The sequence below is a fragment of the Cenococcum geophilum genome (genome assembly GCF_001692895.1).
Source record: "Cenococcum geophilum 1.58 unplaced genomic scaffold K441scaffold_7, whole genome shotgun sequence".
Lineage (NCBI taxonomy): Eukaryota > Fungi > Ascomycota > Dothideomycetes > Gloniales > Gloniaceae > Cenococcum > Cenococcum geophilum.
The window spans coordinates 2,999,594-3,018,422 of NW_027137565.1; the positions used below are offsets into that span (position 1 = coordinate 2,999,594).

General features: G+C 39.8%; 2 protein-coding genes across 2 annotated transcripts; one reads left to right on the forward strand and one right to left on the reverse strand.

The window, feature by feature from the left end:
• Window positions 1-213: 213 nt before the first annotated feature.
• K441DRAFT_684899 (S-adenosyl-L-methionine-dependent methyltransferase) lies at window positions 214-1,520 on the reverse strand (the record flags this gene model as incomplete). Its single annotated transcript, XM_067651828.1, has 7 exons — window positions 214-437; window positions 498-627; window positions 676-888; window positions 1,088-1,146; window positions 1,209-1,261; window positions 1,291-1,334; window positions 1,407-1,520. The coding sequence occupies 7 exons, from the start codon at window positions 1,518-1,520 to the stop codon at window positions 214-216; spliced, it is 837 nt and encodes a 278-aa protein (XP_067507891.1).
• Window positions 1,521-3,091: 1,571 nt separating this feature from the next.
• K441DRAFT_604325 (uncharacterized protein) lies at window positions 3,092-5,349 on the forward strand. Its single transcript, XM_067645336.1, has 7 exons — window positions 3,092-3,647; window positions 3,702-3,721; window positions 3,777-3,813; window positions 3,876-3,943; window positions 3,999-4,372; window positions 4,436-4,531; window positions 4,655-5,349. The coding sequence occupies exons 1-7, from the start codon at window positions 3,455-3,457 to the stop codon at window positions 5,097-5,099; spliced, it is 1,233 nt and encodes a 410-aa protein (XP_067507892.1). The 5' UTR covers window positions 3,092-3,454; the 3' UTR covers window positions 5,100-5,349.
• Window positions 5,350-18,829: the final 13,480 nt, after the last annotated feature.

Here is an 18,829-nt window from a genome sequence, read left to right on the forward strand (position 1 = left end):
TCTGAAAATTAAAAAGCGGTATTCTTACATAAATGGACTTAGACGCGTCTACCTTCTTACGCTAGCAAATTAACTGCTTCTAATCGCGCTACAGGTCCCGCAGGGTGGCTCTCACATAGTTCATAGGCCGCCATTACTTCAAATACGCCTCTACGACTCCATAATTGATTCCAGGAGATGTATGGACTTTGTCGAGCTTGAATCCAGTATTGTCTAAGTCCAGTCGCTTTTGGTACGCTCTCGTCCACTGGGAGTCATCATGGTCATGTTGAACCAAGCAGCTTCGATATTGGCTCCTTGATCCGGGAGATACATCTCTGCGATCAAGAGACGCGACTTTGCAGGATCCATCGAGGCAGCAATATCCTTTAGGATGCGAACACAAACTTCATCGGGCCAGTCGTGCAAACATCGTCGAATGTAGTAGATGGGTGCTGCTAAGTTAACGCGATTCCATTAGCCATGGCACGTTCCAGTATCCCGATATCAAGACATACCTTTGATAGGTTGCGGAGTGAAGAAGCCATATTTCATCCGCTCTATCCCTGGAAATTCCCAGCTAATATCGTCGATAACATCTGACCGGCATTGTAGGATTATGCGGCCCTTGATATCTGGACATAACTCCTTTATACGTTGCGTGATATGTCCTTTGCCTCAACCGATATCTACTACCAACGGAGTCTCGTCATCGTTCTTAAATTTGCTGAGCTCGCCTGCAAATGGAAAGAGGCCCACGGTAGGCATCGCCGCCTGTGTCTGCGATTGCATGACGTAGTCGAATGCCTTGGTTCGCTCCGGGAATTGCGCCATGTACTCCCACATTGTTTTACCTCCGGTCCTATGGGCAAATGTATATGGATTATTCGTCTCGGATTCGGGGTTCTTCTAGCCGCCCTGCTTGAGAAACTTGGGTAACTGCAACATCGGAGGCCAGTACTCATCGCACCTGAAGGGTAGAGGGAGGTTAGTAAAACACGGAGTAGTGATGTTATCCTCGCAAGAAATGAAACGAACTCACATAAGCTTTAGTACCCTGCGGAGTGCAGGCACATTGTACATTTGAGAGAAGGGCGTGTGTGCTTACGCCTGCGGCGCAAACTTCCGAAAAGGGCCCCGGGATAGTGGTAACCCTCATGAGACGAACTTTTGGATACGTCAAACCAGTAGCTATCAGATTGCTTGAGGAACCCGGTTCTTTCACTCACCCAACAGCAGCTCGTCAACACCCAATGCTTCAGCTAATTCAGACGCGGCCATGCTTGTCCATCCATGGGTAGCGTATCAAACACGCCCATTTCGAGTAGTGCTCGACAGGCAGATGTATGCGACATCTAGTAAATTTTCACCTGTTAGTGACCATACAATCTCCTGAGACATTCAATGGTGTGCGCTAGATCAATTACTCTCTCAAAGTGTTCAAACAAGGTATCGACAGGCCCTCGGATGGCTCGCAATAGCTTCCACGCTTCCAAAACCAGAGCCATCCGTGCCTCTCCCGCCTCTCTAATCTCTTGCATTCCGCTCTAGCCTGCATTCTTTGTCGAGATTTGTGCATACAACTCCGCAGCTATGCTGACGTCTTTGAGCGACTCTTGGATGGCGGCATTCTACCCCGCAATAGCTTCTGGGGTACTTATCCTTGCCAATGTTGGATGCCGATTCTATTGTCAATACCTCGCGAAAGCAAAATGATATGCAGATACGGCTGCAATACTAGTTGGGATCCCGAGACTTGAGGCAAATATATCACAAGATGGGACGCAAAAGAGTAGTGTTGGTGAAACTCAGCTCAGGGCCTTAAGCTCTTTTATTCTTTTACGATACCTTGTCAGAACGCAAAGCTTGCTGCATCTAGACGGAGTGCGATACCGCAAACCCGGAACCTCTTAGCTGGGCTGTCTGCACGTTGCTGATTTGAGGCCGGCCTGCATCCCTTCTCATTTATGGTTACGGTATATGTCGAGTCGCGAAGATCACTGCTCTAGTAGAGGCTAGGCGGGTATCCCTTAACCCGCTGGCGTCCTACCTTATCGATAAGGTTATGGGTCCGTGCATGCAACACCAAAAGTTCGTTCAATCTAGGGTTCCTCATTGGCTGGGGCCTTATCGATAACGTTGCGCCATAATTGACGGGTTAAGGGATAGAAAAAGGAATAGACAATCCTTTCGAAAGGTCTATAGTAAAAACTCTTTAGTACGATATTTGATTACAACGATATACTCTGTATTACGATCTACATCTCTTTACCAAAACTTTTTTGGTGTATTTTACGATAAACTGACTTCTGGTGATATCGTTAAGTTCCTGCCACCAAAATCGGTTTAACCAGAAGAAATTTTGTATGGGGGGGCTATTTGGCCCGTAAGGTAGATACCCTATGCCCTTTTCGGATACCTGGTGACGTGTTGGCCTCCTTTTTCTTGCCTACTAACGCAACACGTGACTTTATGTATAACAATACCATCGGTCCAGTAAAACCCCATTATAACGATACGAGATAGTTGAGAGAGGCTTTTTGGCGCGTGAGTTACTTTTAGGATAAGATTCTTCCCTATTTGTCGTGCACGGACGTATGTTATAACAATACCACTAGTATAACGATATAATTGGCCGTACCAACCGTATCGTAGTAGAAAGATTTTACTGTAAAACGATTCGCTTGGCCGTACAACCCCTATCGTACTAACCAGTTTTTACTGTACCTGCGGCTTGGAGTGGGCTGTTCTATTGTGTTCCCCGAGACTATCACTCTCCCAACCACTAGGATGCTGGGGGAGGTTATCGCACTGGGGAGGCTATCATGATGCGACTACTGACCCTGTCTGAATCGGATTGAGGAAGCCGTGGTGGATCTATATTTTGGAAAGCAAAAAGAGGGAATGTTCGTTATCTATTGCACTGTACTTCTGCTTCGAAAAGCAACCACCTTGGCAATTAGTAACGCCGGCTAGGTTCTACACAGCTGAAGCGAGCCGTTTTTTCCTAGGTCGTCCCGATGGCACCAGCCAAGTTCCCACCTACGTAATCGGATTGCTCCCCAAGACAGACGTACCTACATATTTGTACAACATAAATGTGTCTAGAATACGCACTGGGTAAAATTTCAAGACTTATTTTTTGTCTCCTTTCAAGCACTTCTTACTTTTTGTTAATAATGCGCCCCCGCTAGGCCTGTCGGTTGTTAGGCGATCCGCTATGCCAACCGGCACTTTTTCTGTACCCTGGAAAGGATCAGCGCGATGTGACCGGAAAATGATACTGGCGATCTCTGTGCCTGGCTACCGAATTCTATCCCACGAACTTTATGTTTCTATCATGAGTTACTTAAGAGGATGCTTCTCCAAAGAGCTGTTGAGCAGGATTGCATAGCTTTCTCTCATTCCCTTCTATCGACACCGTCTTCGATTCATTTCCAAGTGTCATTATTTGGTCTCTCTGTGGTGATCTACCATGTTGATAGATTATTCTCACGTACCGGCTACGACGCCTCCTCCAGGAGTGATAGCCAACTTCGAGCACCCAGACTCGATTGCGTACCAAGTTATTGCAGTCAGTCTGCCTTTCACTTGCATAGCTACATTCATCGTTCTCCTACGATTGTATACCCGATTCGTTGTTGTTCGGTCGCCGGGTTCGGATGATTGTGGGTTCCTTATATTCCTCGTAAATATCTGATGACTAACCCAGGCGAATATAGTATTCATTACCATTGGGCTAGTAAAGCTTGCTAAGCATATTTGACCGTGGGCTAGCACTGATTTTTATCTAATAGCTTGTATCCTGGGCATTCTGCAGTCTGAGAATAGCAAGTACGTACAACACAGATTTCACTTCAGAAAGCATTAGAGTAACTAAAATGTATTCAATTCAGATATCCCATATGGCTATGGCGTCCACCTTTGGGAGCTCTATATCCCAAAACTAAGGCCTTTCCTTATTGTACTGCACCCTTTTCGCTTCCCATAACCGCCTCACGGTGGCTAACAACTCCCAGATCGACCTCTTAGGCCAGGACTTCTACTTCATCGGCACTTGCTTCGTCAAAGTCTCGATCTTGCTCTTCTACCTTCGCCTCAACCCGGACAAGACTTTCCGCACCGCCGCTTACTGCATCATAGCTTTTGACGTCACCTACAGCTTCATCAGCATCATCGTATCCACATTCGGCTGCACTCCAGTTGCTGGCGGCTGGGATTTGTTGGTGAAGAGCACATGCGTTAATAAGAAGGCATATTATTACGTTCAAGCTGTCTGCAACATTGCCACAGATTTTGCCACCTTAGGGTTGTCAGTGCGGATGTGTTTGAGGCTGAACGTCAGTAAGAGGCAGAGATACTTGCTGATGATTTTGCTCGCAGTGGGCAGTTTGTGAGCTTATCTCGATGAAACGCAAGAGCGGGAACCAGTAATAGCATCTAACAGAAGAAACAGTGCTTGTATCGTTAGCGTTGTCCGCTTGGTAACTATGGTACCGTCGCTGCACTCCACAGATTTCACCCGCTACAAAGTGGGCGTCGCGGGATGGGCGTAAGTCCTGTCTCCTTTTAACTCAGCACTTCAATGCTCTCAATTTGACATGCCTTTTTTCCTCCTAGCCTCTCGCTCCAATATTCACTCCATTTCCTGAACGGCCTTTTGACATTCCACCAGCGAAGTCGAAATCAACGTCGGCATAATCTGCGCTTGCCTCCCCACCCTAAAACCACTCCTTAACCGCCTCGCGCCCCGCATCTTCGACTCGCCCTCCTCGCAACCACCCACCTCGTCCGAAACGCCCAAATACCCCGGCTCCTTTCCCATGTGGCGGCTCTCTCGTTCACACAAGGGCGCGCGCAAGCTCGACGAAAGCGAGAACTATTCGACCTGCGACGAAGAGCGCGGCCGTGTGCCGAGCTATGCGGGTTGGGGCAAGGAGGCCGGGCGCGATGTCGAGATCGAAGCGTCGCAGATTGAGAATTTCGAGAGCGTGCAGCGCACGCTGAATGAGGGCGGCGTGGCCAAAACGATCGAGTATGGTGTCGAGATTAGCTATGCGATAAGCTCGACGGATAAGGCATCGGAGAGAGCGTCGATGACGGTGTCGGAGAAAGCATGAGCGTGCTCGGTGCAATGGTGAGTGGAGTGTTAGATGGCTTGCAAGTGGAAAAGTGACGAGCGTGAATACTCGAGTCATGAAAAATCTTAGGGATGCTTGTACTAGAACAGAAAGTGTTTGTTGACCCGAGGTACGAGTGGTCTATTATATTCGGGTCCTGGATTTCAAACTCCGCCAAGCTAGCTTCTGATTGGTTAGAAAGCTGGCTTCTAATTAGTTAAAAACAAGACTGCGCGCGGTAAGTTGTGGCAGAATCCACGTGATGAACATCAAAATATTATGAACATCAAAATATCTTAGTATTGCACCTTCCTTTATTGATACCTTAATTAATACTACTATATACATTCTAAATATGGCAGATTCTACTGTAATTAAGTGCAGCAAATGCCATATCCATAAGCCCCGCCTTAACTTTGTTAAAGACGGCCCTTTAAAGAAGCTTTTAAAGCTGTGCCAGTTATGTCGGTTAAAGGTGCGTCTTCCCTATATATTACTTCTACTTCTGCTTACTTTTCTAGGTCTCTAAATATGATTTAAATAAGCGGAGAGCTCTTATAGAGTTAGGTTCTATTACTAAGAATCGTCCTATAAGGCGCCAGCGAACTGCTCTACCTGAAAATGATACCGAGAACGCCTTCCTGCCTCGCGGCTAGAATAGCCAAGATACTCCTGAAATAGCTTAACGGCGGAAGATAATTAGGGTAATATAGCGAGGGCACCGCATTCTTAATTAACGGGGTGAAGCTTACTTACCTACTCCTCCGCTATATACTGCAGATGAAGCTCCGTGCAGTAGAAGAGGCACTTTAGATAGCCTAAATGCGTCCTTGCCGGAACTAGCTCCTATGCCTACCCTACCGCCAATACCTACCCTACCGCTAATACCTATACTACCGCTAATACCTATACTACCGCTAATACCTATACTACCGCTAATACCTACCCTACTACTAATACCACCTTCCTTGTAGCAAGCTCCCTTACGGCAAGCTCCCTCGCGGTAAGCTCCCTTGTGGCAAGCTCCCTTACAGCAAGCTCCGGCTACGGCCACACTACTACCTATTTTAGCAGTCGATTAGGAGCGAATTAAGAAGTTTAGGAGTATATTATAGGCTAAACGTATAGAGATGTGTAGTCGTTATAAGGAGCGGTGGTTCTAAATGGGCTTAGCTACGGAGGGTGATAATATAGGTGTATATAAAGCCTGTATTAAGGACGCCGATAGCCTTAAGGATTTAACCCTTCCTCCCCTATTTAGTGATAGCAATGGGCTCGATCCGGGGCCTGTTCCTGGCTTCTTACCTATACTTACCGCGGTAGAGGAGCTTCTAATTGCGCGCGTATACGTTTATCTGTAAGTTATGCGTGTACGCGGCTAGTAATATTGCTATACTGGCTATATCTGCTGCTTTAGCTAGAACATACTAAAGACCTAGAGGCAGCTACCACGGCTACCTACTAAACTTAATATACTAGTCGTAAGGCCTGCGGTAGTAGAAGGTAGTAAATACCTAAGTTAGCGGTTTACTAAGCGGTATACCGTAAGGCGCTCTGCTATAGTATAGTGGCTTTACTTTCTAAAGGTCAATTATCCTGATTATTATAACGTTGAAATATATAGCACCCGGCTTACCAGCTTACCCAAAAATGGCTCTATATTAGATTAGCTACCTTATATTAACAAGTTAGAGTCTAATTCTAGTAGCCCGACAACTTACCCTACTGCTCCTATATAATGTCTTGCTATTAATCCTCTACCTACTAAGCTTGGCAGTAATATACTAGACGGCGAATTTAATAATAATGTACTGGATACTTTAGTTCCTAATCTAGTGCCTAACCTTAATAAATTAGAGCTTTTGGGTTGTGAGGTTTAATACTAATAAGACCTATAAGTGGGCTTAGAGGTTCCTACTATGCAATAGATACCTCTCTCTAAGCGATTAGCTAGTTTTATTATGCGTAGCGCCTTTCCTACTCTGTTTCCTTATAGTAAAGCCGATTTTAATATGCCACGAAGCCGTACGGTTACCCTAGCTGCGTACGCTAAGTATATACTTAAGTATTAGGACGGTTGGTTTGGCCGCTACCCCTTATTTTACTATTATGTGTTTAATTAGATTATAAGAGAGCAAGCCCTTAACGCTACCCGCTTCCTCTATAGCCAATTAGATAAAAATGGTCTATCTTTAGATAAGCTTAGTAATCTTATAAATAGTAATAGGGGTAGCTAGTTGCTAAATAAGATTGTATGGCATATATAGAACCTTAAGGGCACTAGACCTTACTAAAGGCAGAAGAGAAATAAGCTTACGGCTTATACTGAGAATATTAAGAGCGGGTCTCTATTCTTTACACTTAGCGCTGCTAATCTATATTAGTATAATCTACACTCTTATATGCCTCTATTTGACGAATATAAGGCTGCTAATAAGGCTTAGCGCTACCGGATTGCTTCTTAGAATCTTAATAATAATCCGTATATTGCTGCTTACTGGCTATATTGCCGCTTTAATCTGTTTAGGAAGCACATGCTTATAGGCCTATTTAATAGCACTGACTTTTAGTCCTAATATGAGTGGTAAGTATAAGGTAGCGGCTATATATATAGCTTCTTATAGAGTTTAATAGCCCTAAAGCTAGATCTGTTAGCTATTAAATTAAGGGCGGCTTTTGCTAAGTACTAGGCTACTTTTATATCTATAATTAATCCTAATTAATCTAGGCCTCCCGATCTCTAATATCCTTCTACTCTTAGCTATAAAGAATAGCTTAATACTAGTGAGCTTCTTACTGCCTACCTTAATCGATTTTAACGGTACTATAATTGTACTGAATCTTACTGCTTAAGATTAAAGAAAGGCTCTACTGGAGTAAAGGAGTGCCGCTTCTATTTTCTACGGTCTCTCCGCAATAAGGCCGCTATATTAAAGGATTAAAATCTATATTACTAGACGTTTTGTCCGCAGTGTAATAATGAGCTTCTTAATGGTTATAATGCAGCTATAATATTAGCGTGGATGGCGAATATTAATACATTACCTGCTATAAGCGTATTAGTAATAGTTAACTATATAGGCAAGTATTGCAGTAAGGAAGAGAAGAAGTTGACTTCCTACTAGGAGTTACTCTAATTAGTACAGCCGCATGCCAATAGCCTTTATGCCTTTAGTTTGGTTGTGGCTAGGTTTATAAATAAGCTTATTACTAAACGCGATTAGTTAGTGCAGGAGGTATACTATCTACTTCTTGATATTCCCCTTTATAAAGGCTTTAGAAATATAGTAACTTTAAACTACCGCTAGGAGGACGATTAAAGCGCTATATATAAGCTTAATAATAGGTAACTAAGAGGGTACGGACTGTCCGACTATAAGAAATATAAGCGCCGCCCAGATAGGGTAGAGGATATTACTTTCCTTAATTTTCTACTCCATTTTAATTACTCTATTTATAAGCGTTGGCTAAGAGTAAGGCCTTAAGTTATATTATACTTTCCGCGATATAACGGCGATTGTTCCCATCTGTAGTATTCTAAGTTCTGCCGTGTAAAGCTTATTCTTTATTACCCGTAGAGGGAGTATAAGGAAGTAGCTATTTATACTAATAGATTTAGGGCCCCTGATTATATGGCTTCCTATTAGGCTTGTATTAACTCTTATTAGTACCTACCTAACTACTTCTATAATTAGAAACTAGAGGAAGGTTATAAAACTACTAATAATATTAATAAGTTTAAGGGCGATTTTGTAAACGACTTAGAGCTATACTAGTCCTTTAAGGCCCTATATGCCCGCGTTTAAAATACCAATAGAGTTGAAATTAAGGATCCTGATAGGCTTGGTAATAGGGAGCTTAATTATAACTACAACTGGAGTATATATTAGGGTACGTACCCGTAGCTTAATAAGAGGACTTATTAGTAGGAAGTATGGCTATAGCCTCTACTATAGAGCCGCCTATCCTAAATAGTAACTCTGTCCTCCTTATAACTAGGTTAGCGTTATATTTATAATGTTGTAGTTAATTACTATAGGCAGATCTAAGCGGGCCTTAGCCCCCCCCTACTGCGGATTAACGTTAATAGAGAGGCAGGAACTGGTAAATCGCATCTTATTGCTATTCTCTCTACTACGCTCTGTAATATGGCAAGGGCTAATAGTAAGCTATTACTATTAGCTTAAGCTACCCCTACTAGGGTAGCTACCTTTAGTATTAACGGCAGAACTATATACAATCTATTAAGGTTGCCGGTAAATTATCCGTTTAAGAAATTGCCTGCTACTAGTCTTACGCCTCTATAATAAGCTTTTAAGGATATTTACTATCTTATCCTTGATAAGAAATCTATAATTGGGCAAGTATATTTAGCCTGGATTGATTACCGCCTCCGTTAGATTTACCCTATATATAATAATAACTACTTTAAAGGCTTAAACATCTTGCTAGTAGGCGATTTCTATTAGCTTCCCCCTATAGGTTAGGCGGCCTTATATAGTAATCTACCCGCTAGGCCGTCAGAGCTTACTAGCTATAGAAAGGGAGCCTATAAGGCGATTGACCGAACAGCTGTCCTAGATTAAGTTATGTGGTAGGGTAATGATAACGCTAAGAGCTCTATATTTAGGACCGCCCTTATAGAGCTATATAGTGATTCTGTAAGTAATTTAACCTAGAAGCTTCTTTTAACTAGGTATAAGTAGGGCCTATCTACTAATAAAGTTGCGGGCTTTAATAATATAATTCGGCTATATAGCACACGCGCTACTATAGGTAAGTATAACGCTATTCGGCTTCGCAACCTTTTATAGCTAGTAGTGGCTATTAAGTTAGTTAACACTAGTATAGGTATGCGGAAAGTTACTCCTAATTAGTGCGATACTATAGAGAATCTAGCCCTATATATTGGCGCGAAAGTAATACTAATATAGAATATCTAGGTTAAACTAGGCTTAGTAAACGGTACTACTAGTATAGTTAAAGATATTATATAAAAGGGATACGCGGATATTAAAAAGGATTAGCCTTAGTTACTACTAATTACGGTAGATGGGTATAACGGACCTGCCCTATTTACTCGGTAGGATAGTAAGAAAGTCGTCCCTATATTTTCTATGCTTTATAAGTAGGAGGGTATAAGAGGCTCTTGCTTATGGCGTCAATTTCCAATTACTCTAGCTTTTGCTCTTACTGTATATAAAAGCCAGGGCCTAATACTTAACTGGGTGGTTCTAGATATTAAGGAAAAGAATAAGATAGCTAGGCTAACCTATGTAGCAATCTTACGAGTTAAGAAGCTTTTAGGGCTTATGTTTGAACATAGGTTCGATATAGAACGATTTTAGTTATCTATAAGTAAGACTAAAGAGGTATAATAAGAAGATTTTATACGGAGGTAGTAGTAACTACTTGTAAACAACTTTTCCTAATTAGGAAATTATATACTGGCTTGGAGGTAAGCAAAGAATATAGCATTTATCTTAGTTTCCTGACTTTTAAATAGCTTAACCGCGAAATCCAATTTTCTAAATTTTAACCCCCCTATCCGTTCTACCTTCTTACCGCTTTTAGAGCTATTAGATATACATATAATGGTATATAGAGAGAATTGGCAGTATTACCGGATTAATATTGCTGCTGTCTATAGCGTTAATCAATTTTTGGAATTTTTAATTTTTTTTAGAAGGGCGGAAATGTTGCTTATATAAGGAGTTACGTAACCTCCGAGAATACATGCTACTTAGGACCGCATATTAGTAGCTATGACTTCTCTATACTATAGTTAAGATTTTATATATACCGCACCTAGAGCTATTTAAAATAACTATTACCTATAGATCTGCCGATTTATAAATTAAAAATTAGACGTGGTTAGAGCTGTTAGTAGGGGTTATTAATCGCGCTCCCTATAACAAAATCTGACTAATAAATGAACTAATAAATTAAATTAAAAGTTTGGAATATCTAAATAAGGTTCTGCTAAGACGCTAGTTGGACCCTAACCTAGACCCTTCCTAACCTATTAAATTTTAAAAATAATAACCTCTACTAAATTAAAAATTAACCTTATCCTTAATAAGCTATCTAATTGGATTTAATAGTTCTTTATTATCTAAGATATAGCCAAAACTAACGAGGTATAGCAGTATATCGACCTATTTAAGAAGAAAGACGATCTTCTAAGCTAGAACTACTAAGTCGGCCCATACTAAGGAACATACTACCTACGGTTATATTGATAGCAAAGCTAGACCTAAATTAGCTTACTGCCTATAACTAGCTCTATGCCGAATATAAGGACGATCTACGCGTATACTAGAAGCAAAAACAGGCTATAAATGATATTAATAACTATATCGTTCGCACCATATTAGTAGCCTACCTTTTACTTATTAACAGCCTCAGTAGTTAGTTATATTAAATATTTGAGGCGTCTCTACTACTGTAGTAGCTACTGCAGTGACAGAGATACCCTGTATTTTGGTAAGTAATTAAGCCTATCTTGTACGAGAATCTTATGCTTATTAGTACTTACCAAATCACATACTTATAGGGCCTCCTCCCATCTATAAATACTCCCTTCTCTATACCTTCCTCTCTTCTTTTCTTCTTCCTTATAAGAGCTAGAGGTGCTCTAATACTCCTCCCTAGTCTCCACTAAGGGGTTTATTGGTTAATGTGGCGATATAGATAGCATCTAACGAGGAGACGGGTGAGAGAGGAGATAGGAAGGACGGAGGGGCGTCTGGTAGGTGTTAGCCGAGCAACGTTAACGTCTATATTATAGCTGCCTAATCTCCTATTCGTAGGCCTCCTCCCGTCTATAAATACTCCCTCCTTTATACCTTCCTCTCTTCTTTTTTTCTTCCTTATAAGAGCTAGAGGTGCTCTAATACTCCTCCTTAGTCCCCACTAAGGGATCTATTAGTCGATATGGCGATATAGACAGCATCTAATGAGGAGATAGGTAAGAGAGGAGATAGGAAGAATAGAGGGGCGTCTAGTAGGTGTCAGTTAAGTAATGTTAATGTCTATATTATGGCTGCCTAATCTCCCATTTATAGGCCTCCTCCCGTCTATAAATACTCCCTCTTCTATACCTTCCTCTCTTCTTCTTTCTTCTTCCTTATAAGAGCTAGAGGTGCTCTAATACCCCTCCCTAGTCCCCACTAAGGGATTTATTGGTTAATGTGGCGATATAAATAGCATCTAATAAGGAGATGGGTGAAAGAGGAGATAGGAAGGACGGAGGGGTGTCTGGTAAGTGTTAGTCGAGCAACGTTAATATCTATATTATAGCTGCCTAATCTCCTGTTCGTAGGCCTCCTCCTATTTATAAATACTCCCTCTTTTATACCTTTCTCTCTTCTTTCTTCTTCCTTATAAGATCTAGAGGCGCTCTAATACCCCTCCCTAGTCTCCACTAAGGGATTTATTGGTTGATATAGCGATATAGATAGCATCGGACGAGGAGACGGGTGAAAGAGGAGATAGGAAGGACGGAGGAACCTTTAGTAGGTGTCAGTTGAGCAATATTAACGGCGGTTTTCGTTACCCAAAAATTGTATTACGTGACGATATTTGGGAACGTAAATATGTACCCACTATATTAGATCCTACGTAGAGGGCTTTATATTAAAGCTCTGCAGTCCAAATATATACTAGATTTGTAATTAATATAATCCTTAAGCCTAGCTTAAGTAGGGCGCCTTGGTCACTATAGTAGATCCTTACCTAGCAGTAACCAAGACGCCTTAATCTTACTACTACTTCTAAATTAAGCAAAAGCTCTATATAGGGGGGTCCTAGGGGGTCTCCCCCTAGAAAACCTTATCTCTATATATATTAATTAAAGTCTATATAATAAAGCTCTAAAATTGATTGGCTTATTACTTATAAACTTGGGTTAAAATTTACGTTGGGGGATTAACGTTCCGCATGTTACCTGTATTAGAGGTCGGGCCAGGCCAAATGTGATACGTCTGTGCTGAAACGTAAGGCAGATGTATAATCTGGTGCCGCTTGTGCCGCTGGAAAGACGGAAAATAAGTAGAATGTATCCCAAAATGAAAAGAAACAAGAAAGAAAAGAAATTTACCTCAGTGTTTCTTGCCTAATGCTCTTTGCAAAGGGCCCCGTACTAATTGTATTTAGTTATAGAAAAGCCCTTTCCCTTTTGGCTTTGCAACTGGAGTGCTGCGCAACCGCACCCTAAGGTTAATAAAGATGCGAAGCGAGCTTCTGCTACTTTAAGCTGCTCGCTCTTATCGAGACATAGGGATGAACCATTACTTCCTGCAAATGCAAGTAACCCAAAAAAAAAAAATCTTTTTTTATTCCAATGATTATCCCTTTACCTGTCAATTTACGTCCAACGAGAAGATGGCCCGTGCGCATCAATCAGGTGAGCTAAATTTGGAGCCCGTACTCAGATATCCGAAGCCTTTGATTTTAGTGTATTTTGATATATAAGCTTAGTCTTTAGAGTTGAGTTGCTCAATATGGGGTAGCTAACACTCGTCCTTATTGTAGAACGGTATTTTACATTTACTACAGCTATATAGAGTCCTTAGAGCACGTTTAGGCCTCTTCTAATCGCCACTATTACGAGGCTTTCTTATAGTATTTACTAATAGACTTAATAGAGGCTTCCTTAATCCTCTATATTTAACCTAAGAGTTCCTACCGGCCTCTATATAAGCTAAACAGTAGGCTTACTTAATATCTTAATGAGCTTATACTGTTCTATAGAAATCTATCCCTTAACCCGCTGAGGTGCAATGCTTAGGCCGGTTTCAGGGCCGTGCAGGAACACCGTGTAAAGTTTTTATCATGGAGATTGAAACAAGAGCCTCCTATTGGTCAGGCCTTATCGATAACACTGCACCCGAAGCAGCGGGTTAAGGATAATCTACTTTATAGAGCGTTAAAAAGGGTATTCTTATATATACGACTTTCGCTTATAAATTAAATATTTAAATAAGGCATTGCGTAAGCTAATTTGAAATTACTTATAGCCGTCCTTACGGCTTGCTTAATAATTAATAGGCTTATAGGGGGATGGTGGAAAGCAATTACCAATTATTATATTAAGAAAGAAGTGCTATAGAGGCTTCTAGGTTTATTTATTGATTCTCTATATTGTAAAATATAAGCGTAATTACCGCAATATCCACGCCGCCTATATAGTAATTGTACTAGAATATAGAGGTAGGAATAGGTAATAACTTCTTAACTATATTACTAAAGACGTTCTAAGTTTATCTAGCGCCGCTAGTAGTAAGGGAAGGGTATTTTTATATAGTAATTCTAGTTTAGCAACTTAGTAATATATAACATTATTAGAGTTTAAGCCTTAAAGTTAGATTATAGAACTTACCGTCGTTAATAGTACTTATAAAAAGTATTATATTAGTGTTTGTACCAACTTAATAGTATAAGTGAGTTATATCCCAGGGCACGAAATACGTATAGTATCGTATACTCTTTGGGATAGTGGTAACTGTTAATTGTATAAAGCAGACTACGTAGTTTATATACTAATGCGCCTCCCCCTTAATTAGTTAGTGCTTTAGAAGTGCACTAGACGTATAAGTGGGTGGTTAGTGCACTAAACGCGTAAACGCGTGGTTAATATACCAAACGCGTAAGCACGCGGTTAGTATAATAAGTGCTATAATTATACACTAACGGTACTTGAAAAATAAAACCACTTATATATAGCCTCCGTAATTGCCTTAATAGAACCGTAAAACACGTAAGAAAATATATAGAAAATCCCTCCCGAGGTGCCCTCTGGCCTGCCTTCTAAACGGTGCTCTAGGTCGGCCGTAAGTCCTACTTATAGTCCGTAAAATAAGCTATACGGCCTTCTAACGGGCCGTAAATAAACTATACGGCCTTCCAACAGGCCGTAAATAGACCGTAGGTGCTCCGTTAGTCTTATTCCACCTATTTTATAACCTTTAGGTTAAGCTTATTCGTATTAATTAGGGTTTTTAAAGCTTAACACGGCTTTGCCTTAGTCATGGCGTCTACTAGGTTGTTTTCGCTGCTAATCTATTTAACCTCCGTAATCTTATATCGTTTATAGGCCTAATATAAGCACATTAGGTCGACTATAAGCCTCTTCTCTTATATTATACCTAGTTTAACTAGGCAGTTATAAAGGGACTTTAAATTGGTATATAAAACTAGGGGTAGCTACTCTAATTATAGGATCTTCTGGATCGTTAATTTAATTACAGCTGCTATATTAAAGCTATAGGCTAGTATATATAGTTTAGAAGCTAGTACACTGCGGGTTACTTATTTACATTTAATTAAAGACCAATATAGTATATTTACGTCTTAATTATAGTCCGTAAGTATAATTATAAAGCCAATTTGCAATAATAGGTCCCTATTATTAGCGAAGAAGGCGTTTATAAATACCATTACGCTAATAGAATTTAGGTCTAGCGGTATAAAAGTAAATCCTCTTATTATATTATTAATCTGCTATTAAATGCGCTTATTAAGCTACTTAATATTTTCTTTTTATAGATCTATTACCTAGGCCGCAAAGGATAAGTTATAGGCAGATTTAGGTTAGTAGATTATAGCAATATAGGCGCCTCTTATACGCTGTGCAGCGTATTAGTCCTTTATATTTACGGTTTTATAGGTCTCTTTACGGGAACTGGTAAGGTCTATAGGCTTTACTATAATAAGCTTTAGGTTTTAAGCTTAGCGTTCCTAGGTTAGCTAGATTAAGTTACCCTTTTATATAATTAAGCCTCTATTAAACTTAATTAGAGTCTGCTTAGTTAACTACTTTTATAGCTTTACTAGGAACTTAGCTTCTTATAGTTTAGTCTCCTCTATATCCGCAAAAGTCTAGTTTGCTAAAAAGAGAGTATTGTCTATTTGGAGCCTAATAATACTAAGGCCGTTTAATAGGGTATATAGGAGGCAAGGGTTATAGGTTAACTGCTCCATCTTAAGTTTATGGACGTAATACTAGTAATACGTCTTAAACTAATGGTTTCCAGCTTCTGGCACTCCGTAAAGTAGTTTTATAACCTATAAAATTGTTCCTAGTTGCAAATTAAGCTTAAGCGGTAGTCGTATAAAGATATCCCTACTTAGGTAGGTATTGGATTATATATAGGCTTATAAGATGTCCCATAGGTAAAGAGCTATGGGTTTACTTTGCTATAGGCCGGGCGTAAGTACAAGTTAGTACTTTTATTAGTATTTAACATCAATATAGGACCATATTGAAGTTGATATTAAAGACGATTTTGTTATTAAATAGATTACTAAATATTAAATCTGGATTGCGTATGTATAGAGCCTTAATATAGTAATTAAGCTCCGTACGGCTCTAGGCTTTGGTAGAGCTCTAAAATACAACAGCTCTTACCTTCACTCTCACCTCCGCTCTCACCGCTATCGTCAACTTCGCGATCTTTGGCTTAACGTATTTGGTGGTGGCTTATTAGGCTCTCCTTTGGCTACTACACTTGCCGCTTTAAGCCTTCCCTCGGCTATAATATTACTAAGCAGCCACCCTTTTAAGCACTTAGTATACAATATTCTGTAAAATTAAGTTTAATATTTATATATTTTAACTTTATATATATTTACCTAATAAATTTGAAATATATATGTATTACTTAAAGGCCAAAGTCATTTACCAAGGCATTTACACCTTATTTTACCCACCTTAACTCTAAAATCGTCAATATTTAATAACTTTCAGTATTGAACATATTGTATTGAGATTGAATATTGAATGTAAATATTCAATATTTAGTAAATGTTAAACAATATCGAATATGGATAAAAGCACTGGTACAAGTATAATCCGTTGGCTAACTCGTTAGATCGTAGGCGATTGCGTAAGGACTAAGTCCTTTCCCTAGTCATTATAAGCTTATATGACGAGCCTTGACTTTTTAAAGGCTTTATTAGTACTAGGGTGCTTAATTTCATTAACGAAGCGCGAGTTAAATATACGGACGCCTTGCAGAACCTCTCTCTCCATTATAACCGTAAAAACGCCCTTTTTAAGTAGTCCGTTAATCTCTTTGCGTCGTAAGTCCGTAAAAGGGGTTTCCTATACTAGAACTAATATATCTATAGGCGGAGATTGCTTTACGGATATACCTATAGAGGTTAGGTAATTCTCCATTACAGGGTTCTTACGGGGGTGTTCTTGGCCACGCTTTACGGTAGGTTTAGTAGGTTTAGTAGGTTTCTAGGGGACCTTTAGGGTAGGTAAGGGTACTTCTAGTTTATTTAATTTGGTAGGTGCTTCTAGTTTATCTAATTTAGTAAGTGCTTCTAGTTTGTCTAGCTTAACGTTATAGGTGTTTTTAAACCGAAAATAGGGTTTTACGGATGTGCTTTTAAAGCTTATTAGTCCGCTAGGGAGCTATATATAGTAGGTCTCATCTTCTACGGCTAGTAAACGGTAAGGTCTAGTCTAATTACCACTTTTACACTATATAAGGACTTTAGAATTAAGCGGGAGGTTATATACTAGGGTTATATTAGGTCCGTTACAGTAGTATAGGGCGTTATTAACAGTTTGTTTAGCCCGTAATTTAACTATTTTGGCTATTACCTTCTGTATTATAGCTGCTTAATCCATAATAGACGGGGCAAAAAGGTCCAGTTTGCTTATCCTTAGGTAGGCTCCGTAGACTAAAAGGGTAGGTACTAGTCCGTTAGGGCTAATAGTGTTATTAATGGCTTTTACGGCTATTTATAAAGCTAGTTCCTTTTAAATATTCTTATATTCGTCTATAATAATCTAGTAAGCTCTCTATAAAGCTAGGTAAGCTTACTTAATAAGCCTAACAGATTAATACGCCTTAACTAGAATAGCTTTTGTTAATATAGCTATAGCTATAGTATACTGCTAGAATTCCTTGCTAATAAAGTTCCTACTAGCGTTATAGGTAATATACTTAGGAGGTCTAAGGTATATATTAATCCAGTAGGTCCGTAAAATGTCCTAAGTATATTTTATAGATATATTTTATAACTAACGGGCGGCTTAATAGTAGGTTGCCTTATTAATTATATATAATATTAGACTGCCGTTAATGTATATAATGTCCACGTATACTAAGTAGTTAAAGTTAAGGTCCTTATAAAGGGTAAACTTAAATCTACCTAGAGAACGTCCGTATTTCTAGTAAAAAGAGTAGTATTTGGTTAGGTGGTTAATTACCTTCCTATTAACGTCGTTATGTCTAGAGCGTTTAAGGACTCTATATAGCTTTTCGGCTAATAGGTGGCTAAAATAGTAGTATAGTTAGTGGATTTTAGTACTAGTAAGGTAGCACGGGTTATAGTTAAAAGATTCCTAAATATAGGTCCGTAAAGTTTCTCCCTATATAAGGAACGGGTGTCCAAATCGTTATATAATTAGTAGGGTAATATGCTTACTTTCTAGGGCAGTTATAGGGCTAATTACGGTGTCCGTAATATTATTATAGTAAACCTATAACTTATCTATGTCCGTAAGACAGAGTAGAAAAGGGGTGTCCGCTTTTATTACGTAGAAGTTAACTAGGCTAATTAGGGTCTTAACTGCTACTAATTTAATTAATGTGGTTAAGCCGATGCCGAATTAGACGTTTATAGCCCTAGTTTATATAGTATTAATATCCATATTATTATTTATGGTGGTCTTATATATAAGGTACTGTCCGTAACCTATAGTAGACTTC